This window comes from Humulus lupulus, chromosome 8 (assembly GCF_963169125.1).
Source record: "Humulus lupulus chromosome 8, drHumLupu1.1, whole genome shotgun sequence".
Taxonomy (NCBI): Eukaryota; Viridiplantae; Streptophyta; class Magnoliopsida; order Rosales; family Cannabaceae; genus Humulus; species Humulus lupulus.
Genome location: NC_084800.1, coordinates 47,215,316 through 47,239,197, shown reverse-complemented (window position 1 = coordinate 47,239,197; position 23,882 = coordinate 47,215,316). Strand labels below are relative to the sequence as shown.

The 23,882-nt window shown below is 37.0% G+C and overlaps 2 protein-coding genes across 3 annotated transcripts; one reads left to right on the top strand and one right to left on the bottom strand.

Moving 5' to 3' along the window:
• The first annotated feature begins 2,300 nt into the window (after positions 1-2,300).
• LOC133797096 (protein phosphatase 1 regulatory inhibitor subunit PPP1R7 homolog) lies at positions 2,301-4,845 on the top strand. Of its 2 annotated transcripts, none has more exons than XM_062234892.1 (7): positions 2,301-2,669; positions 2,825-3,055; positions 3,186-3,332; positions 3,456-3,598; positions 3,732-3,846; positions 4,300-4,392; positions 4,493-4,845. In XM_062234892.1, the coding sequence occupies exons 1-6, from the start codon at positions 2,370-2,372 to the stop codon at positions 4,321-4,323; spliced, it is 960 nt and encodes a 319-aa protein (XP_062090876.1). In that variant the 5' UTR covers positions 2,301-2,369; the 3' UTR covers positions 4,324-4,392; positions 4,493-4,845. The 2 variants fall into 2 exon arrangements, with proteins under 2 accessions (XP_062090876.1, XP_062090875.1); XM_062234891.1 differs by having other exon boundaries at positions 4,243-4,392.
• Positions 4,846-7,237: 2,392 nt separating this feature from the next.
• On the bottom strand, positions 7,238-10,137 carry LOC133797095 (SNW/SKI-interacting protein A). The gene is made up of 2 exons (XM_062234890.1): positions 9,981-10,137; positions 7,238-9,638 (listed from the first exon to the last, which is right to left on the bottom strand). The coding sequence occupies exon 2, from the start codon at positions 9,596-9,598 to the stop codon at positions 7,751-7,753; it is 1,848 nt and encodes a 615-aa protein (XP_062090874.1). The 5' UTR covers positions 9,599-9,638; positions 9,981-10,137; the 3' UTR covers positions 7,238-7,750.
• Between the last annotated feature and the right edge of the window lie 13,745 nt (positions 10,138-23,882).

Here is a 23,882-nt window from a genome sequence, read left to right as displayed (position 1 = left end):
AAATATAAATAAAAATGTTATACTTTTTCATATTGTTACAATATTGTACCAAAAAATTATAGGAACCATCATATTTATGCTATATATAACTTAAAAATATAAATTTAGGATATTCATTATTTATAAAATACTTTATTAAATATATATTTATATGAAAAAAGTTGTTACAGAGTGGTGAAACAAGTTTTACATTTTTGTAACAACAATTTACAAAATTAATTTTACAACCAAAAAGTTTATTTTTGTAACTAACATTTACATAAATATTTATAAATTTATTTAACATGAATGTTACAAAGATTTACAAAACTAATTTTTTACCTTTAAAATATATTTTTCTAACAAAGCTTGAAACTTGTATTAGATTATGGTTTTGGTTTAATATTGAGTGTTGAGATTTAACTAGCTATATATGATTTTCAAAAAAATATAATAATTTTTGTTACTATTTTTTTCTATTATTAATATATGTTACAAAAGTTAATGGCCTCATCAAATAAGCACAAAACCATTTTATTTTTACAATTGAAGGCATATCTTAAAAATTTTGTCTTTATTAATATAAGTGATGTGTCTAATTAATGTTGTCAATGTATATCGAAAATAAATAAATTAAATAAAGTAGGTAATAATTTTGAAACTTTTAGATTAATTATATATTTCTCGATAAAAAATAATAGTTTGACAAAAAATATTAAATAAATATTTAATATAGAATCTCAAGTGATTTGACAATAAATATATTTATGTATCTATAAAATGTTAATTTGACTAAAGTAAAATCCTGACTCAAAGTTATAAATTCACTACACAAAATAATATCAATTAAGGAGAACAAAAAGTTTTGTACACAGTGAAGCACTGTAATTTTGTAATTTATTTAATCTGCCGTATAAAACGATATTTTTTTTTAAATTACCGTGTAAAATGTAATTTTCCCTATTATAAATTGAGATAATTACATCTCACACCGTAATATAAAAAAAAATTCGTTTTATACGGTATGTTTAATAAATTACAAAATTACCGTTTTCCTCAACCATGTGTGTATATATATATATAGATCTTTTGTTTTATTTTTTTGTCTTAATTTTTAATAAGAATTTAGGCATATCAAATAATATATAATAATAATTATAGTTACTACCTTCAATAAAATAAAATAAAGTAGATTAATTTATTTTTATTTAAAATAAATGTATTTATTAATATTTATACAATTACTCAAAAAATAAATAAATATTTATACAAATTACAATATGTTGTTAATTAAAATTAATATTAATAACTATATGTTACAATATATATATTTAAAGATAATCACAATATTATTATTCTTTATAAAAATATTATTATTATTTTTTTATTAAATCATAGTTAGTCAAGTCTCAACACTCAATGTTAAACCAAAATCAAAATCTAATCCAAGTTTCAAGTTTTGTTACAAAAATAAATTTAAAGTTAAAAAATTAGTTTTGTAAATATTTGTAATAATCATGTTAAATAAATTTATAAATATTTATGTAAATGTGAGTTACAAAATAAACGTTTTAGTTGTGAAATTAGTTTTGTAAATTGTTGTTACAAAAATGTAAAACTTGTTAAAAAAAAATATTGTATTTCACCACTATATTCAATAAAGTGTTTTATAAATAATGAATATCTTAAATTTATATTTTTAAGTTTTATAGCATAAATATGATGGTTCATGTAATTTTTTGGTACAATATTGTAACAATATGGAAAAGTATAATATTTTTATGTATTTTTTGTTTATGATTTCTTAACTATAAAATATTTTCGTAAATGTTAGTTACAAAAATATCTTTCTTAGTTGTAAAACTAGATTTGTAAACTATTGTTACAAAAATAAAAAAATTAGTTACGAATTTGTTTGTAAGTTTTATTTACAAAAAAATAAAAAAAAATTACAATTCTATAACTGATTTTGTAAATATTATTTACAAACACGTAACAGATATTTACAAGTTTGTAACAGATATTTACTAGTTTGTAAACGTTGGTTACAAAAAATTGTATTTTACAGCTTTTATTTATGATTTTGTCACTCAGTATTTACAATTTTGTCATTCCGTGTTTTTATCCAAAAATTCCGTATTTTTTGTAATGTACCGTATTTTTAAGATTTTTTTTTAACTTTGAGTGTATTTTTGTAGATTTCCCTTATAAATTTCCCAACCATATATGCCCTTATGATTAAGAGGCAAGGCCCATGTTGGAAAGTCCATGTTTTGGCCAAAGCCCATAATCCAAATGTGCTAAAGAAGGCCGAAAGGTATCATACGGCCGGAAGAATCAAAAGAAACCAGGAAAAAAGCGTACACAACCTTTCGAGCATATATTTTCCGATGGACGACCCGACCGGAGCTTCTCCGCAGACCACTTCTGAGGCGGTCGACGATCAAACGGTTGAGCTTGACCTTTCTTCTGATGTACTCGATCTCAGCAGCTTCCAACTCCACGATCTCGACTCCATCGAGTTACCTCCGAATCTAACCGAGTTGGACCTCACGGCAAACCGGTTGTCGAGTCTGGACCCTCGAATCGCAAACCTCTCGAACCTCAAGAAGCTCTCTCTGCGCCAAAACCTCATCGAAGATGCCGCCGTCGAACCCATCTCTAGCTGGCACGCCTTGTCGGATATTGAGGTAAGCCATCCCTTTCCATGGTTGTGTTAGAATTATTTCTTGCTTAGGGTTTTCTTGTCCTTTTCGTTCGTTTGTTTTTTTTTCCTAGAGAAGATGTACAACGGTAGAATGTAATTAATGTGTTGTGCATTGATTATAGCTCTTTTATATTTCAGGACTTGATTTTCAGGGATAATAAGTTGACAAAAATACCTGATGTTAGCATATTCAAGAGTCTTCTGATTTTTGATGTTTCTTTCAATGAGATTACTACTTTACATGGATTATCTAAGGTCAGCAACACCCTCAAGGAGCTTTATGTATCTAAAAATGAAGTTCTTAAGATAGAAGAGATAGACCACCTTCATGAATTGCAAATTCTTGAACTTGGTTCCAACAGATTGCGGGTAAGCTTTTTAATTGCAGATATCCTTCAAACTTTGTATCTCTGTGTTTGCATTGATGTGTATGTTAGTCTTGTTGAGTGTTGTTTTTAAAGGGTTTACTTAGGTCTAAGCGTTTGGGTGGTTTATTCAGGTGATTGAAAATTTGGAAAATTTGAAAAATTTACGAGAGTTGTGGCTGGGGAGGAATCGCGTAAAGGTAGTTAATTTATGTGGGCTGCAATGCATCAAGAAGATTAGCTTGCAAAGTAATCGATTAACTTCTATGAAAGGATTTGAGGTATGTCTTCTAGATTTGTAAAATGTCTGGTTTCCAACAGTGAAGCCATTTTTCTCGAATAGATGTGTACTTCTGTTGTTTAAATTAACAAGAAACTTGTTTTCAATGTGTTAATTATTTCAGCAATGTGTTGCTCTAGAAGAACTATACTTGAGTCACAATGGGATTTCGAAAATGGAAGGCTTGTCTTCCTTAGTCAACCTACGTGTATTGGATGTTTCATCAAATAAGCTAACTTCTGTGGATGACATAAAAAATCTGACACAGTATGTGTGCTTCCATTTTCCTTGAGCTCTGATGTTGATTTTTTCTTTTTCTTTAATCCACTATTAATCAATTTGACATTAAAGATCCTGACTTTTCTTTCCACTCCTTCTGCTGTTATGCAAATTCTGATAGATTGGAAGACCTATGGCTGAATGACAACCAAATAGTGTCACTGGATGCCATCGCTGATGCTGTTGCTGGTTCGAAAGATAAACTTATTACCATCTACCTTGAAAACAATCCATGTGTATGTCTATTTTCAACTTGATTGATTTAAATTCTTCAGAGGATGATATAAAGCTTGTTACATAGATGATTGCTTGCATTGTGAATTTTGATGATTGTCATAATCTATTGATTCCATTTGCTTTGATTTGCATTTTCAAAGTTCACATTTTTAGCAAACGAAGCTTTGTTAAAGACTTCACTGAACCTTTCCGCTATCCTAACAATGATTTTATATGAAGAAATCTTTTATTGGTTTAATTATTAGCCTTTCTTGTGCTGGTATTTTAATTCCCTATTCCTTCATTATGGGTTATTCTCTGCACTCGCTTTATTATTCTTATGATTTTTCCACTTTAATTATGTTTAGTTTTTATTCCATGTTGCTTCAACTTTGATCCGGCTTCTCATATTCCAGGCTAAGTCTCCCAACTATTCTACTATTTTGAGACAAAGTTTTCCAAATATCCAACAGATTGATTCCAATATCTATGGTTAGAAGATTTCATGGCATTGGCTTCTATCAAGGCAGCTTTCTTTAAAGGCCGAGAACCATAGCTGGTTTAGGGTAAGTTTCTTAAAGCTCTCATGTAAATTCTAGTAGGCAGCACTGTACCGACTTGTATTTCCATTAGCTTGGCTTTCTAACATCCTTACCTTTTGAGCAGAATGGTTCAGAAGGCTTAGCGTGTTCCAGACTTATAGGCGGCGGACATGGTGCAAATAATGAGTCACTCAGCATGGATGATCTAAAATGTGAATTTTATACCATGATTTTCAATTATGTTTTCCTTTATTAATCACCTTTCAATTTTTTTTTTGGCTGGCAAAGTTTGAGGAGTAGATTGGATGAACTTCATCCTTTTTATTATTCAACGTGATGATTCTCATTCGTTTTGAATGAGTGCATGCTTCATATGCTTTCATAACCGTTTTGTGTATTGAAAGCTTTCTTTTTATTTGTTTGGTGCTTAAACGTGTGATTACGAGAAGGATTAATAAGATTGGATAATTTTTATAATGTAATTTTAATATTTATTAGAGAGTATATTGAAGAAGTTAATCAAACAACCTAAATAATCTCTCATTGGATAATTTAATCCCATTAAATAATTTGGATAACTTTATTCTATCTCATCTTGTTTTCTTGTATTTCCAATTCTATGGTAAGCAAAATGAATTGTCATTTTGTATCTAACTTATTTTTTTCAAATTTATTATTGGTAAATAATTAACTCATTTATTCTTCTATATTTTTTAATTTAATCCTATTCAATTTTACTTTTCAAACATGGCCATAATATAAAGGTACTTGATGAACAATACATATCTATTTGTAACTATCTGATCAACGACATTAAACATTTCATAATACAAAAATTAAAAATACATTATAAATTAAAAAATATATATCATATGTAGAGTCAAAATATTGACCAAAGCGATTTAAAGTTATTTTGATATCTTTTTAAATCCTTGGTCTTGTTTTTGATAGTCTTAGCCTTGTTTTTTATAGTCTTAGCCTTGCACTCAAATAATGGAATTCAAAAATATTATTTTTACAACTATATCTTATATTATGTCATTTAAAAAGTCTATTTTCTAATATTAGAGACAGTGAAGACATGATAACTTATCATATTACATTATTTAACTTTCTTTATCTTTTATCATATCTTGTTTGACATCATTGTTGTTGATGCCATGCACTCAATGCTCGTTTACTGCATTTTTTTAGTGGTTTCCACCTATCACTCTTTCCTTTTAAAGCTTTTGTTTTGGTGTCACACTTTGTAGTTCTTGAAGCTTACTAGGAATTCTCTTCTTTTGATGAGGCAGCCCATATGGATATTTTAATGCTTTGATCATTTGACTTCATGCTCCCAAAGTGTCAGAGGCATTGATTATTATTTATGATATACAATTGTGTTTGGAGCGTGGTCTCAAAGTCACGGGACTGATTGTAAATTATATTTCTTTTTGGGTTGTCTTCTTATGAATATTAGATTTTTATTATCTGTCTTTCTAGATTTGTGTCTGACCCATATGTTGCGCAATGGTAATATAGTAACTCATGGGTTAGCCAGATATGCACTTTAGATAAAAAATGAGATTATTTGATTGGAAGAAATTTCAACATGCATTATAACATATGTACTTAAATATTCAAATTAATGAGTATTAGGTCATTTGTAAAAAAAAAGTCTATTGTCCATTTTGAAAAGTAGCATGAAGACAAGATGACTCATCAAACTATTTAGATAATAATATCTTTAATCCAATGAATCATATTCAATAACTTTAATTGATGGTATGGTATTGTATTTCATCTCATTATATTGAAAACAAAACAACTCATTATATTAAATAACTTATTATCTTATATGAAGAAAAAAAATTATTTCATCATAAAAAGTTAACCTTCCTATTTGGACAATAGTGTGAATACAAGAACTCATTCAATTTGAATCAACAATTTAGATAATGATCTTTTAAATCCAAGAATCATATTAAATGTCTTAAAGTTTTGTTTTATCATATCATATTGTAGCGACAAAACAACTCATCATATTAATTAATTTAAATTTTTTCTCTAAATCTTATATTTTTTTATCTTTGAAAAGAAGACAAATTTATGATAGAAGTAAATAACTAACTAACCTAAAAAGTTGAGTCTGGATTATTTGTATATCATTGTTGACGTCGTTGAGTCTAATTGTCTCTAGATGATTAAAACTATTAAGAAAAAGTGGGACGATCTTAGGCGAACTTGTTAACAACATTCTTATCATTTGTAATGATTTTTTTATATATTTTTCTGTCATTGTCAGATAAATGCTAATGGGCTACTCACCCTTTAGCAGAATTAGTACTCTATAATGCTGAGTATCATGTATGATCATTTGTAATGATTTTTTTATATATTTTTCTGTCATTGTCAGATAAATGCTAATGGGCTACCCACCCTTTAGCAGAATTAGCACTCTATAATGCTGAGTATCATGTATGGCGGTTTGGCCATCTTCATTGTATTAACTCTATTATTGAGACTAATGCTATGCTCCTTGAAATTATTTTTCCCTTCTCTTGAGCTTTTCGAACAGGGTTTAGTGAGGCCAAATTTTTCTCAAAAAAAAAACTAACCCAAAAATTGGTGCTGACCGTAATCTCTTCATTAGCAGATAATCCCATATACCTTCATTGCCATAAGTTGAACCCAGCATTTTGAAATAAGAGGATTCTATTACATAAAGACAGTCACGAGTACAATGAACAAATAGGACAACCAATGAATATTAACTCATTTTTTCAAACGAGTACCCACACTAGGCTTTTATTTTATCTTTCATTTAAAATCGCCGCGGTTCTTCTCGCAACTCAAATGAAGAGATTAAACAGAAGAATAGAGAAAATTCTTGAAATTGTCAGCTTGTCTGTTGGATATTAATTTTCGGCCAAAAGTTTCTAGAAGTCAGTCAAGGGGTGTACAATGATGAAATAGCAATGTTCGCAGATAAAAGTCATTAAAGTCAAATGTAAACCCAAAAATACCAACCTCAAACTTGTTTACACCAATTATGTGTTCTAGGTGTACTAACGAAGTTATGCAAGGAGATAGGAATTTGGATCAGCTACAACTTAACTAGACGAACTTGACCTGGCAACTTCTGCATGAAATAAAAGCATCTCACTCAACAAATGAAAGTTAAAACACATATCCTCCACTCCAAATAATAAGGATTTCAACTTTTTCTTTCCACATACAAAGCATGGCCCGCCAGAGGCTTTCAGAGGCCTAATTAGCAAGTAAATATAGGGAGGAGCAGTTGAACTCAGTGTTGGGCAACTTTTCCATCAAGTAAAACTGTAATATATTCGATTCCGCACATAATTTGTCTGAAGCAGTATGAGGTGGCTCCTTATCCTTAACGACCCCTCTCAAACCCAATGCGACTTCTACCTGAACCTCCTCCCTCGTAGCCATCTCGCATTGCAGAGCCTGCAGTTGCTTTCATTGTCCCTCCAGAACCAACCTTGTCCATAGCTTTCTTACCTTTCTTCACCTCTGTCAAGAACTGGTCAAGTCCAAATGGATCAGCCTCTTCAGCATCCTTCTCAAACTCAACTGGCCTATCTCTTGGACCTGCCCTCTCAGAAGTACCAACAAATGCCTTGTCAGGTTTGAATCGTTCAGTCTTCATGATCTTGTCCAATTGCTCATCAGCACCTCCATACATCTCAGCATCAACATCTTTCTTAGGTCTGTACAGGGTGGAAAGTGTAGGCTGGGCTGTAAACAAGCCCTTGTCATACACATTGTATTGGTCATCGGTGGCAAAACCAGACTCCATTCCTTTATCTTGATTGAATAGCCTCTGGTCATACATAACCTCTCCCCTTCCAGTTCCTGTAGAAGCCATGCCAAGAGCGACCTTCTCACTGATATCACGGTCTCTGTCTCTAGTAATTTTACTTTTCTTCCCCATAGCTGCATCTTTGGCTTCCAATCTTCTCTCTCTTTCTCTTTCTCGGCGTCGCTCTTCACGGATTTTCTCCCGCTGTATCCGCTCTTCCCTCTCCTCTCTCGTCTCTTTTGGATAATCCATCTCTCTTTCTCTTTCTCTTTCCCTTTCCCTTTCTCTTGGACGGTCATAATCCCCTCGTGTGTCAGCTGCATCCATTGAGCTTTTCTCAGAAGGCATTGGAATAGCTGCTGGGGCTGCTGTACCAGTTCTCTCAGAACGTGCTTTTTGAGCTAACAACCGCAATTCCTGCTCCTTCCTTTCCTTTTCCTTCATGAGCATCTCTTTCTGAACTTTTGATCTCATAGCAACTGCTTCTCTTGCCTTGTGTTCGGCAACATACAAAGCCTCAGAAAGCTTTGCAAAATTATCATTAATCTGAACATCTTGAAGCCCTCTACCGTCGGCCGCAAGACGTTTGTCAAGTGGAATAGTATACCCCTTTGGATTCTTCCAGTTTGAAATACAAGGGGGTATCTTCCAATCCTGCTGATCTTTAACAGTCACAGGCCTAGGCGGAGAATGCATAACTGGAACAGGTGGGGATCCAGAAGCCTTGGGAACTCGCTTATGCTTGAACTTGGGAGGCTCAAGTGGGTCTACTGGCATTTCTACCATCCTAATGACCCTCTCCTTCGCACCTGAATTAAATGCTGCAGATTGCTGGGATGGCTTATACTTGATAAATTTAGAGTCTGATGACTGTTTAGGAACATTTTTTGGCTGTGCTGCACTTAATCTCACGTTCACAATCTTTTCAAGGGCAGCCTTTGTTTCTTGTGTCGTTTCTTCAATTACTTTTTCAATTTCCTCATCTTCATCCTCAGCTGTGTCGACTTCATTTTTCAAGATCTTCGGTATAAGATCTTTATGTTGTGAGTAAACAATCTTCTTTGAATTCTCGTTCTGCTTCACAATGGCATCATAAGCAATGTTTCCATGGGCGTCAACCGTAACTGGCAGAATCTTCGACCCGCCAGGCTTCCATGATTTATCCCTACCCATGCCAAGAGGGTACTGAGCTATGTGAATCTCCGGAAACGCACCCCCATCACCAAAATCCTCTACTTTACGAGGAACAAAGCCAGCACGATTTAAGTAAGGAGGAACTGGATTAGGCTTCATTACAGCAACGGACCTTTCAGCTTCGGATGAGCTGAATCGCTGCTTGAACCATGGATCGTTAGAGTGATCATAATGAGTAGTAGTGGTTGTTTTCGCCGGAGGAAGAAAATCCTTCAAAGTCGCCATTCTAATTATATGTTAAACAAACTCCCTCCAAACCTGAAATCTGAGAAACGGAGCAAAATCAATCAGGGCAAAGCTGTGAACTTTAATTCGACAAATATAACTCTGGTTGAAAACCCCTCGTTCACATACTCAAACCAACAAAAATTTATTACATGTACAGTACAAGCAACTTCTCATAATCATATACCGAAAAGGCATGATTAAAAACATAAAAACCCAAATCAATTCTGAAAACAAACCCTCAAAAAGCAAAAATTAAAATCGAGTCCTAAAGCAAACAAAAATACCCCAAGCGAGAGATTTGTTGAGTAAATTAGATGAACCCCTTAACCTAGATCAGAAAACATAGGTCTGCGATAATAAATAAATATATAAACCAAACCTGAGAAGCGATTACAAATGGGACGTTGCAGATGGCGGCGGCTCGGTAAGGCGGCTCTCCTCAATTCAATCTGGGTAAGGCGATTCAAATGTGCAAGGCTTTCGAGTTACAAGGCCAAGCCCTCGTTGTAAAAGATATTTGCCGACTCAAGCACCTATTTCTTTTATGTAGGGTTAATCACGCATATGGTCCTCGACAATCTTGGTTATGATGATGTGCTCCCTAAAGTTTGAATATTAACAATTGAGTCCCAAAACTTTTATTTTGTTGACAAAATTGAAGAATAACCTTTTTCTTTGGTTATGTCGTGTTTTTATTTCTCTGTCTTTTAGCATTTTAGTGTTGTTGTTAATTTGGATTTTTTATGTTAATCCCTCTAAACTGTTTGGTATGGTAGGAAGGAGGGAGAAGTAGAATGATAAATCACTATTTAATAATGAAATTATTAAAATATACTCATAATGATATTTTAATAATTTTTACATTTTTGTAATTTTGAATAAATGAGAATGGAGAGTATGAATCCATCTATACATGGAATGATTGTAAGTAATTAATAAAACTAATATGTTTTATTTGAAAAATATATTTTAGTTGTGTTAAATATTAATTAGTTTTGGGTTAATTAATAATGAGAAAGGAAAATATAATAAATTGTTTAAATTATAAAATAAAATTACTTTTGAATTAACTTATATTTATACAATATTATATTAATTTAATACATAAATATATTACCTTATTAATTGAATAAATAAAAGAGATAAAATTAGGGAACACATGTGTGCCACATGCCAAAGTGTGTGACACATATCAAAACTTAATTTGTTCAATTCAAATTTTAATGGTTAAGAATATGAATTACTTATTTATTAAATAATTATTTTAATTTGATTGAAATGGTTATTAAATAATTTAAATTTTTAAAAACCTAATCAGTTTTGACTAAGTCTAATTTTTTTTAGATTAATTTTAGGTTTAAAAAGTTTAAATTTTATATCGTAAAAAGAAACGGTACAAGTTATCAATTTTTAATAAAACCTGACACTTTCTCAGAGCCTCGTCTTCTCCAAACCTGTAACGCCTTACTAATCCAGGTTCATTACATTGTATGTTTAAAATTGTGCTTAACTTTTTAAGCGAGTTGTTTAGACTCAAAAATGTAACATAAAGGTCCAGGCAGTAAAAAATTTGGATAAAAAGATTCAACATTTCATTAAGTCTGTAAAATAGTTTACGTGGGATCCCAAAAATCTTTAAAAACATAATTACAATTGCATTTTACAAACAGTCGTCCTAAGCGACAAAATTCAGACTTTTACATTGAGTCCCTCTATAAATCTTGATCATGGCGGCCGAGCAGGTCGAACATGTATGCACCGCTCCAATGCCCTCCAACTCGTGGCTGATCATCATTCACCTTGCCCTTACCTGCACCACATAGCACCTGTGAGCCGAGGCTCAGCAAGAAAACCCCACACGGCATAAAAAATATCCAAATAATCATAAGTAATAAACAACATGCTTTACAAATACTAAATGCATTCATTTCAAGAATACAAATCTTAGAAACTTCACATAAATTTTCCAACCAGTATAACGACCCATGCCAAGTGGATGCACATCACACCGTTACAATGGCCCTGCCAATACGGCGAACATCGCACCCCTGTAATGGCCTCGCCACTACGACCTACATTATGCATGTAGTGTCGATAACGACTTCAGGCCGCTAACGACCTCAAGGCCGATAACGGCCTCCCGACCTGTAACGCCCCAACTCCAGGGACCGTTACGGTGTGCCTTGTAAACAGTGCTAAACTCGCTAATCGAGTCGTTTGGCCAAAAACGTGTAACTAAGTATGATTAGCGGTTTAGGGATTAAAACTTTGGTTAAGATGTAACGTTTCACTAGAACGTTTAATATATACATTGGGATCCCAAAAATATAGTTTCAGGGTCTATTACAGAAAATATTTACAACAGGCCGTTCTAAGCGGCAAAACAGGGTTTAACCCTAGTTCCACTTTAAACCTCGGCCGTGGCGGACGAGCAGCTACATATGTACACGTCATCACCTAAGCTCTCCAACTCAAGGATGGTCCAGGTTCCTTTTGCCTTTACCTGCACCGCATAGCACCCGTGAGCCGAAGCCCAGCAAGAAAACACAATAAAACATGATATAATATCAACAATAATCATAATAGCTACTCAGGACCAACGGTCCAAAACAGATAGGTGACAACAACCAAAAGTCACAGAAGTGGGTACAGCTCCCTCTAGCCATGTGACGATAGGGTCACCATGGCTTAATTGATAAGTGGTTCTCTCATAAGCTTGATCATGATAGGTGCATGGTGATAGGTCACCAACATAACCATCCTCCCGACTCTAGAGTCGTAACTAAGGACAGCGTCCCCCAGCCATGTGACAAGCAGTCACCGAGGTCATATACCTTGGCTATGATCATCTGGTCTTAGACCAAGCAAGCGCTTATAAGTTCTTCGACCCTAGGGTCGGTCTAGCATTAATGCCATAGAGCCATTCAATGCATGTTCTTCGACTTTAGAGTTGGTCCCTGACTAGTCAGTGCCATACACAAGCAAGTCATGCCACCAAACATATATCACATGTTCAATATCCATAAACAAGGTATTCAGCATGCTTACTAAACAGATACCAGTACAATTAGGACCATGTACAACCACAGAGGTTCAAGCTCTGAACAATATCATACCCAGTATACAAAGCATGTCCTAATCACATGTTTCTCATGCATCATATGCAATATATCCAACAATCCAACATGCACCAATATTAGCCATGCATGTCACGTTCAATAGTCAACCAACATGCATCAGGAATAGCCATGCATGTCATACTCAATAATCAACCGACACGCATCAAGGGTAGCCATGCATGTCATACATAATAATCAACCGACACGCATCAAGGGTAGCCATGCATGTCATACATAATAATCAACTGACATGCATCAAGAATAGCCATGCATGTCATACATAATAATCAACCGACGTGCATCAAGAATAGCCATCCATGTCATTCATATATACAGGGTGCAGTTTTCTTACCTCAAAGTCGAGCTAGAAGAACGATCAACTTTTAGTCCTTTAGCGGCCACCTAGTCATAACCAAATATAAGATACCATCAATAAAAATGATCAACATAAGTTCCCAAACCAATATCTAGCCTCCGGGACATCAATCCCCACTTAACCGGGTACTAGGTTCAACCCCGAGGCCTAAGGCTTGAATCCCCAAGCTAAAAACACCATTCTGCCCAAAATATCACTAAGGGCCGCGACCCTCCCCTGCTGCGCCGCGGCGTGCCCCTCAAACAGAGGTGGCCTTCTCTGTCAGCGCCAAGGGCCGTGGCGCACCACAGCCTCGCCGCGGCGCCCAGCCCAGAACAGCCAAAAATGACAGTACGCACCTGAAATCTTTCCCCTGTGTTTTCCCTTGGAACCAAGCCCTCTAACCAGCTCCAAACCTTCTCCAAACACACAATTAAACCTCTAAACATCACCCATAACTCCCCCTCATCAAAAACCAAGCTAAACATCAATTAAAACCTCTTCAAATCCAAACTTTTAACAAGAATCAAAAGCTGAAAAACCAAAGGGAAAAACAGAGCACAACCAGAAACTAAAGGCTAGAACTCACCTCAAACTCGATTTTGAATCCCCTTTAATGGCTGAAATAGGTTCTCTAGCTTCCACCTTTGATCTCCTAGCCTAACACCTCAAGATGGCTCTCAAAATTTGAAGGAAAGATGAAGGAGAAACCTTGTACGGGAGAGAAGGAGATAAGGCCCTGTTTTGTTCTGTTTTCCACAGCCTTCTAAACACTCAAAGGCTGATATAAATCCCTAAGGTCAAAAGACCATAATGCCCTTAAGCCAAATAAATCCCTCTAAAGGCTCCCGAGGGTAAAACCGTCCTTTCCCGCCTATCTCGTTAATTATAATTAACGCTCTCCAATTCCCGCTATTCTCAATATTCCCAAATACCAATAAATCATATCCCATTATCCTTTTATTCCCGGTAATGTTCTAATCATCAAAATGACCCCGAGACTCACCCCGAGCCCCGAACTTAAACCCGTTATGACTAGATCGAACACTTACATCTCATGATCGTCTCATGCCGAATAGCTCGAACCAATCCACTTTATAATGTGACTATATTAATTAATCACAATCATGCACCCAAAATACACAATTCTGCCCACAGCGGCCAAATTACCAAAATACCCTTATAATAATAAATACTCCCATATGCATGCATTCACCATCATATAATAATATAATTCACGTAAACATGCATATAATCATTAAATATCATAACGAATCAATTATGGCCCTCCCGGCCTCCTAATCAAGGTCCTAAACCTTATTAGGAAATTTGGGGCATTACACGACCGATCAATAACAAGCAACAACCAATCATTACAAACGTTTATAACAACATATGTCGATATAAAGAAAACATTTACCTTACACAGATTCACAACATGTCGTACTCGTGTTCAATAATCAAGGGTCGATCGATCACAATCACAACCAATTAGTACAAGCAGTTATAACAATCTAGGTTCATGCAAAGCAAATATTAACTTAAACAGATTCATGACACGGTCATCGCCGTGTCCTACAATTGGGGCACATGCCCTACACGCGGTGCAAGTATCGGTTTTCTTACCTCATGTCCTGAGTGATAGGATAAGGCGACAATGAGCACGATCCTTTCCTCCCGAGCCCTGTTGTACCCCTAGTCACAACATATTAACGGATATTTATCAAGAACAATACCAATTAAGAGCTTCAAGATTGAGTCCTAGCCTCATAGACCTCGAATTCTACAAAATGGGGTAGTAGAATCATTTCTGAGCCCTTAGGTGTGAGTCCCCGCAACTCAAAACTTCATTTGGCCATTTTCCCCAATTAGAGTCGTGACCCGCCCTTGAAGGGTCGCGACGCACCTTTAGGAAGAGAGCCCCACACCCAAAAATCCATTCACATACGCCGCGATGCAACCCGCTAAGCGCTGCGGCGCTAAGTCGGTTTGAGGCACCTCCTACTTTGTTGAGTTCGTGCGGGCCGTGACGCCCCAAGAACAGCATCGCAGCACGACCCCGCGAGCCCAGAAATTATGCGATTCTAGGAATCGCAATCCGACCCAAATTCACCCCAAACTTAATTTTTAACCCAATTCGACCACAGAATTACACCAACAATACAGAAAACACCATAAACAATTATCAAAACCCTATAAACACCACCACACTCAGAATTCTAATATTTCTTCAAGAACACTAAAAGACCATAAAAACTTACAGCTTTAGGATTTAAACTTACCTCCTAGAATTTGAATCCCCACTAAGTTCCCAAGCTTAATAGCTCCAACACTTTGCAAAAGCAAGCCTCCAATTTCCTCAAAAGCCACTCCAAACTAAGAAATCCCCTCAAGTCTTCAAAGTTCTCTCTTGGGAACAAAGGAAGAATGAGAGAGAGAGTGTAACGCCCTGGATAGCCAAGACCGCTACACTGTGTATTTATAAAGATGTGCGACTTGCTAATCAAGTCGTTTGATCAAAACGTGTCATTAGCTAAAGTGTTCTAGGGCTAAAAGACATTTTGGCCTCAAAAGATACATTCTATAAGTTATAAACAGTTTACAGAAGGGATCCCCAAACCTTGCAATGTTTAAAAGTTGGTTTACAAAACTCAACAGTTAAGAGTAAACATTAGCCATACTAAGGCAAAATACAAGGTTCTGGTCCTCTCGTCCCTGTAATCTCCTCAACCGTGGCGGTTGAGCGGCTTGACATGTACATTCACCTTGCAGAGCTCTCCAATCAAGGTTGATCGCTTTTGCCCTTGCCTTTACCTGCACCACGCAGCACCCGTGAGCCAAGGCCCAGCAAGAAAACAACATACACAGCATAAACAATGTTATCAAACAAACATTCCAATAAACATGTTCAGATATTCAATCCACCGCATATAAGCACACATCAAGGTACAAGTAGCCTCATCTATACTCAGATTATTTAACAATCTCATTAATCACATTCATAGCCAAATATAATAGTCAATTAACACAAATGCTAGGGTCGACACCTTAGGTCGCACCCTCTGTTTAACCCACTGACTCCAGCCCGCTTAAACCGAGCTCAGTGCATAATAAGCTATCCTCGGATACCAGTGTCCGAGCCGTGCCAATTACACAAGTTAACCGTGGCACGCTTAGGCCGTTGGTTTACAATTTACATGGCATAATACCATTCTTTCAATCATGTATATCAGGGAGCCCTTAGTCCCGTTCAAATATTCAACCGAGTGTAGTTTTCTTACCTTTAGCTTCTAGATGAATTAGCTACGGGCGATACTCCTTGAGCGCGATCCGATCCCTAGCTTAACACCTAGTCATAACCATGGTGAAAGATACCATTAACAATCTTAAATGAGTTTCCAAACCAAGTTCTAGTCCCAGGATCATTGAACTTCACCAAATATGGTAAAAGATTCAATCTCGAGCACCCTAGGTTAAATTCCCAAGCCTAAAATCTCAAAATCCCAAAATCCCTTAAGTGCCTCGGCATAGGCCACCCATGCCGCGGCATGTCCCCCAAACAGAACCATCTAAGGCACAAAAACAAGTAAGGGCCACGGCATTGCTTGGACCATGCCGCGGCCCGCCCTCCTTCCTCAACATGCAACAGCCTTGAAGGGCCGCGGCGCACCAAGAACCATGCTGCGGCCCGACCCTTCGAACCCAGAAAAATCCACCATTTTCAATCTCTAAACCTCACCTTAAGCCATCCTAAAGCCCCAAACTCAAAACCAATTAATAATAACAACATTAGAATGATTTAAACAACACAACTCCTCCAAAAATCCAGCCTAACACTCACCAAAATCCCAATTCCAATTTCTGAGATTTCAAACCTAAGAACCCAGAACCAGCCATGGAAATTCTAGAATTCAACCATCAAACCCTGGATTAAAGCTTACCTCAGCTGCAGAATCACTTCCCCAAGAGTCCCCTGACCTATCTTCAAAGTTCCAAGCCTCAATTTCCACCTTAAATGCCAAAACCACAGATATTTAAAACTCAGCCATTTCTCTAAACCTCAGAAACGAAAATTCAAAGCTTACCTTGGCTCTATCTTAGACCTTGACCAGTTCCTGAGCTAATCCTCCAGATTATTCCCTTAAATTCTATAAGACACAGCTTAATTCCAGCAGTCCCCTCTCAAGTTTCAGTAGTTTTTCTTCCTTAAGAGAGAGAAGAGAGCAAAGCTGAGAATAAGTCGGTTATAACTTTGTGTCTACTGTTTTCTAAAATCCTCCCAAATCTATCCTTAAGTTATTAGACTAATCCCAAAGCTCGGGGTGCCGGGAACGTCCCCGAGGCCAAAACGGTAAAATCCCCCATTAATCTCGCCTAGACATCCTAACCTCAAATATATCTCCAATTATTTATTTTCATCACCCGATAGTCTAAATCACTACCCGATACCTAAAATACTTCTTGACTTGTCCAAAGTCAATTATAATGCCCCGTTGTGACTTTTCCCACTATCTAGCCCTAGGATCGCCTCGAGTCGCCGGCTGCAGAATTATCCACATAATAATGTGGTTCTCGCATATATCCCATACATATATATCACATCATCATATAATATCATCAATTATCATAAGCACACTATTAATCATATAATTACACATTTAAATCAATAACATTCATTCTAATCCCAATTATGCCCTCCCGGCACACTAATCAAGGCCCTTAAGCCTTATTAGCAAATTTGGGTCGTTATAGAGAGAGAGAGAGAGGGAGAGAGAGAGAGAGAGAGAGAGCAAGGGAAGATAACGTAAAAATAGGGTTTGGCTCAGGCTTGACTAAGTCTTGGGCTAGGCTCTTGGCAAAAGACCATTATGCCCCTTCCTTAAAATCTTTCCTTTAGGCCCCTAAGGGCAAAAAGGTCATTTGACACCAATTCCCACTAAACCTCAAATTACACTTAAATATACTAATCCCCTAAATACCAATAGTTTTCCCCCGTTATAACTCGCACTCCAATTGTAACGCTCTACTTCCTTAGAGTCGTTACTAAGTGAGTTTAAAATGTTCTTTTAACTCGCTAATCGAGGTTTTAAGGCAAACGTGTAATCAAATCATAAACAGAGACATAAACTTTGAAAATAATACCATTTATTAAAAACCATAAAACATTTAACATTTGGGATCCCAAAATACTGTTTATAAATATTTACAACTCAAAATATACTTTAAGTCGACTATACGACAAAATAGGGTTCTTTATAAACAACTTCCAAAAATACCCCTGGCCATGGCAGCCAGGCAGACCAGACATGTACACGCCGCGTCACGCTTTCCATACTCATGGTCGGTTGACTTTCTCCTTGCCCTTACCTGCACCACAGAGCACCCGTGAGCCGAAGCCCAACAAGAAAACTCCACATAGATATATAACATATACATATAAACCACTCAACACATAACAAATTCGCCAACAAGCTAAACACATACGGCCAAGCCGTCCCAGGCCCTGGGTTGCAGTCTACACCGTAAGGATATCCCAGGTATCCTTCAAGGTCTTACCCTGGCAGCTTGCACTCCGCATGCTAAATGCTGCTCCCGGCCCCTTGCCGTTCTCGGCCTTCGCCGTTCCTGGCCTTCGCCGTTCCCGGCCCTTGCTGATCATTCACATATATGCATACACAGCATAATTAAAACATAACTTAAACATATACTAACATAATAAATGGGCTACACCCAACACATAATCATATGGGGTCATGCCTTGTAACGCAACTATGGGGCCTCGCCTTGCTCTATGGGTACAACAACTTTCTTACCTGTGTCCCGAGCTTCTTGAGCACTGAACCCTTGAGCACGATCCTCTAATCCGAGCCTCATCGAGAACCTAGTCACAACACATAAATATCACTCCCATTACTAACCAATTCAAAAGCATCTCCCGGAACCAATCCCGAGCCCTCGGGACCTCCCGGATCCCCACACAAGGTGGTGGAAGCGTCCCCCGAGCCCCCTGGGCAAAAGCCTAAAAACTAAAATTTCCCCCTGCCCAGAAATGGCCTAGCGCCGCGGCACTAGCCCTTAAGGGCCGCGGCGCCCAGCGTGGCTCCCTTCCCCTGATACAGCCTAGCGCCGCGGCACAGAAGAACAGGGCCGCGGCGCCCCTTCACAAACCCAGAAATCTGGGTTTCTCCCAACGTTTTCCCCGAGCCAAAACACTCCCAAATCAATACCAAAGCATACCTAAGTCTCAAATTCAATCCAAAACCCCATATAAACCATCTAACAACTAATAAACATCAACAACAAGCCTAGATACACAATCAAACCCAAAAATCACTTAATAGCTCAAAATTCTCAAAACTTAAACCAGTCCTTGCAAAGTTTAAACCAGCCTTCAGAAATCTTAAACCAAACCAGAAATAAACTTCAAATATGCATGGAATTCTTACCTTAAGTGGAGATTCGACCTTGAGCTGCTTTCCCAATCAAATTCCAAGTTTAACTCACTAGACCCAAGCTGAACCTAACCACAATTCACCCAAAGAATCCACCAAGAAAAACACACACTTCAATTCTCAAACCATAACGTTCTTGGCTGAATTCTACAACATAATTATTCAGAATTTCCTTACCTCAATATGTAGAACAACCTCTAGGTTTTCTGGCCTTGACTCCTATCTTGATTCAAAAAAATTCAGAGATTCCCTTCCTTCCTTCTTGCTTCTTAACTTCTCCTTAACTTTCAGCAAGAATTGAATTTTGTCTAAGTGTAGAAAACGTGAATGACTTTCTCTCAGCCATAGTTATCCCTTCCTATAGCCAAATTACCCATTTGCCCTCCCATCTAACCTATACTCTAGCTAATCCTCAAGGGCAACCTAAACCTTTCCTATCCTCTTACAAAAATACCTCTTTCTCACTTAAAGTAACTATCCTCAAGAGTTACCTATAGTTACCCAAGTTACCCAAGTGCCATTAACCATTATCCAAAATTCCCAAACTAAATTTATAATATTCCCAAAATACCCCTAGGCTCCTCCCGAGCTGGGTATTTGACCCCGTTGTGACTTTCTAGCTAAACAGCTCCCTAGGACTGTCTTGGAACGTGCATCACAAATAAATCACCATTATGTCACATATATCACATTTATGCTCTCAACGGGCTAAAATTACAAATATGCCCCTGACAACCAGATGGGGCCCACATGCATATTTACACACCTAAACATGCATTCTAACCACATATTCATTAAATTCACATAAATTTATACAGTATAACAATTATTGCCCTCCAGGCACACTAATCAAGGTCTCAAGCCTTATTAGCAAATTTGGGTCGCTACAACTATCCCCTCCTTACAAAGATTTCGTCCTCGAAATTACCTGAACGACTCTGGATACCGCTCCCGCATGTCTGATTCAAGTTCCCATGTCGCCTCCTCAACTTTGTTGTTCCTCCACAGCACTTTCACTAAGGCGATGGTCTTGCTCCGCAAAACCTTATCTTTTCGGTCAAGGATCCGAACTGGCTTCTCCTCATAGGACAAATCCTGGTCCAGCTCCAAACTCTCATAACTCAATACATGCGTCGAATCTGATACATACTTTCGGAGCATGGACACATGAAAAAAATTATGAACCCCTAATAAGGCTGGAGGCATTTCCAACTTATAGGATACCTCCCCAACCCGCTCCAGAACCTCGAAAGGGCCTACAAACCTAGGGCTCAACTTGCCCCGAATGCCAAACCGTTTCACTCCTCTCAGAGGTGAAACCCTAAGAAACACATGGTCACTAACCTGAAATTCCACACTCATGCGTTTCAGGTATGAATAACTCTTCTGGTGACTCTGGGAGGCGAGCATTCGCGCTCTAATCTTCTCAATCGCCTCATTGGTCCTCTGAACCATCTCATGACCCAAATAATTTCTCTCACCCATCTCGTCCCAATGGATAGGTGATCTACACCTTCTCCCATATAACATCTCATATGGAGCCACTCCGATAGTCGCTTGATAGCTGTTATTATACGAGAACTCAATCAAAGGAAGATACTTACTGTAACGACCCAAATTCGCTAATAAGGCTTAAGGGCCTTGATTAGTGTGCCTGGAGGGCATAATGGGAATTATGTGTGACTTTAGTGAGTAAACGGCATGATTATGATTTAAAGCATGTTATATGACTGTTTGAATATTCGAGATGCATGATTATGTGTATTAGTATGCATGTAGGCCCTGATTAGGTTAGAAGGGCATAATCGTAATTTTGGCCATTATGGGCATAACTGTATTGATATATGTGATAATTGTTGAGACCACATTATTATGTGGATATATCTGTGATCTGTGACTCGAGACGATCCTAGTGAGCAGATTGGAGAAAAGTCATGGCGGGGATTTATACCCGGCTCGGGGCGAGCTAGGGGGTATAAATGGGAATTTAGTGAGTATATTGGAGACTATTTTGACATCGAGGAATATAATTGGTGATTAATTAGGTATTGGGAAGTAATCAGGAAAATATTAGAGACACTCGAGGAATTAGCGGGAATTGGGTAAAATGACTAAAATGCCCCTAAGTGGACTAAATGATTTAGAATTAATAAGGAGGGCATTTAGGTCAATTGTCTTTTCAGAGATAAGTATGTTAAGGCTTTATACTTAGTGGGAAATTGTAGAGAAAGGTAGAAGGCTGTGGAAAGAAAAAGAAAAGGAAGGGAAAACAGAACAGCTTTTCCTAGGGTCGGTTTGTGGTTCTCTCATCATTTCTCTTCATTCTTCTTGGAGAAAAATTCAGAGGAGCGCTAGGTCAACTAAGCCATAAGGTTTCTGAGCTAAGCTTGAAGATTTGGCAAGGGTTTAGCAAGGATAGGCCATTTGCTTGAGGTAAGATTTTGTAGTTCCTTCAGTTCTGGTTTTGGTTTTTAGCTAAGATATCTAAGCTGTGTTGATGGGGAATTCTAGGGAAGTTGGAGCCAAGGGTTGAGGAAAAGCAAGCCAAGGAGGTCAAGAGGCAACTTGAGGTCAAAGTTCCATCAAAGGTATAAATTCTGAGCTTTTGACTTTGTTGTTTTGACTGGTTTCTGCTGAGTTTTGAGGTCTAGAAGTGGCTATGGTGGATTTTGAGATTAGGGATGCATGTGCTTGGGTTTTGAGTATTTGGGGTGCTTGGGATGAGTGGAATGTGTTAATAAGCTTGTTTTTGAGTTTGGTGAAGGTTTGGAGAAGTTTTGGTTGAGTTTGGTTCGAGGAAATCGCAGGGGGAAAATTGGGAGGTTGGCTGTCTGTGACTAGCGCTACAGCGCTAGCCTTTGGGCGTTGTAGCGCTAGGCCATGCTTCCTGGGGGATTTTGCTTCTGCTTGTTGTTGCGATATTTTAAGCTATGCAAGTGCACACAGTCGCAATTTGTAATGATTTGGTAAAGAAACCAAGTATCGTCCTCAAGGACTGAATTATCAATTATCAGTCAATTAATTTCTCTTTCTATTTGATCAATTAAAATTCTTGGTTGTTGTAGACACAGCAAAAGAAACTATAAAGTTCAGAAACAATAATTGAAAATTAAATGGAATAACAACTAATAGTAAAACCTTTGATTTAAACACTGAAGAAATAATTAGGATGTTTAATCTCATCAACTATCCTCCCTATCATTTCCTAATGCAAAATACTGAGTTCTTCTTCTTTTTGCCTAATTCAATTAACAAGTTGATACAGCAGCCTATAATCATACTATGAATTATAAACTCAACCTAGGTAACAATTTCCTATATTTATATGGTAAATTGAACCACAAAGGTAGCATTAATCTTGACAACTTAGTAAACAATTACACAATTAATATGGATACTTTCGTTCCAAATTAGAATTATGTCCAATATAACCACAGCAGATTCAAATCTCACTTCTCAGATTTTGATTTAAAAACATATATATATGATGACTATAGATGGCCAATCAATAATCAATCTATAAGGACAGGTTATATGGAATTGAAGAAGAAGAAAATTGAAATTGCATTAGTTCATAATAGGGATTCAAGTGATTCAATTAAAAATCCTAAATAGAAAATTAGTTCATAATCATAATACTAATCACAACAAAAATTAAAGATAATATCAAAAAGTAGAAGAAAAACATGTAGATTGAATACTCCAAGCCTTCAAGCAAAAACCACTCCCTAATCCGTACGTCCCCTTTCTTCTCTCTTTTTCGCCTTATAAAAACCTGAGATTCAATTTTTAAAAGAGGCGGGCCGCGGCTCTACATGCACCATGCCGCGGCCCGTGTCTAAATTTCTGGGCGAATTGTTCTCTCCATGCCGCGGCCCGTGTCTAAATTCATGGGCGAATTGTTCTCTCCATGCCGCGGCCCTAGCCAACCATGTCGCGGCCCGTGGTTCTCCTTCAAAACAGTGGTTCTGTTTCACCACCTAGCCGCGGCTCTACATTGCTCATGCCGTGGCTCTTAAGGGATTTCTCAATTTTTCAAGTTTTCATCCCAAAAATTCACCAACACTTCCAAATCATGTTGAGATCCATCCTTTCTCAAAATATGTTGAAAAACTTGGTTATTTCTTCCCTTTCTTTGACATTTTCCTCCAAGTACTCAATTCTTCCTGATATTCACAAAGACAAACAAACAGAGCATAAAACCGCACTAAATGAAAAAAAAAACGAGATAAAAGACTACTTAAAATATCACCTAAACATGACAAAAACTAGACTCAACACTTGTAGCGCTGTAGCACTCTCCTAAGAGCGTTGTAGCGCTGTCCTGTTCCCAGAAAGGGATTTTAGGGTTGTTT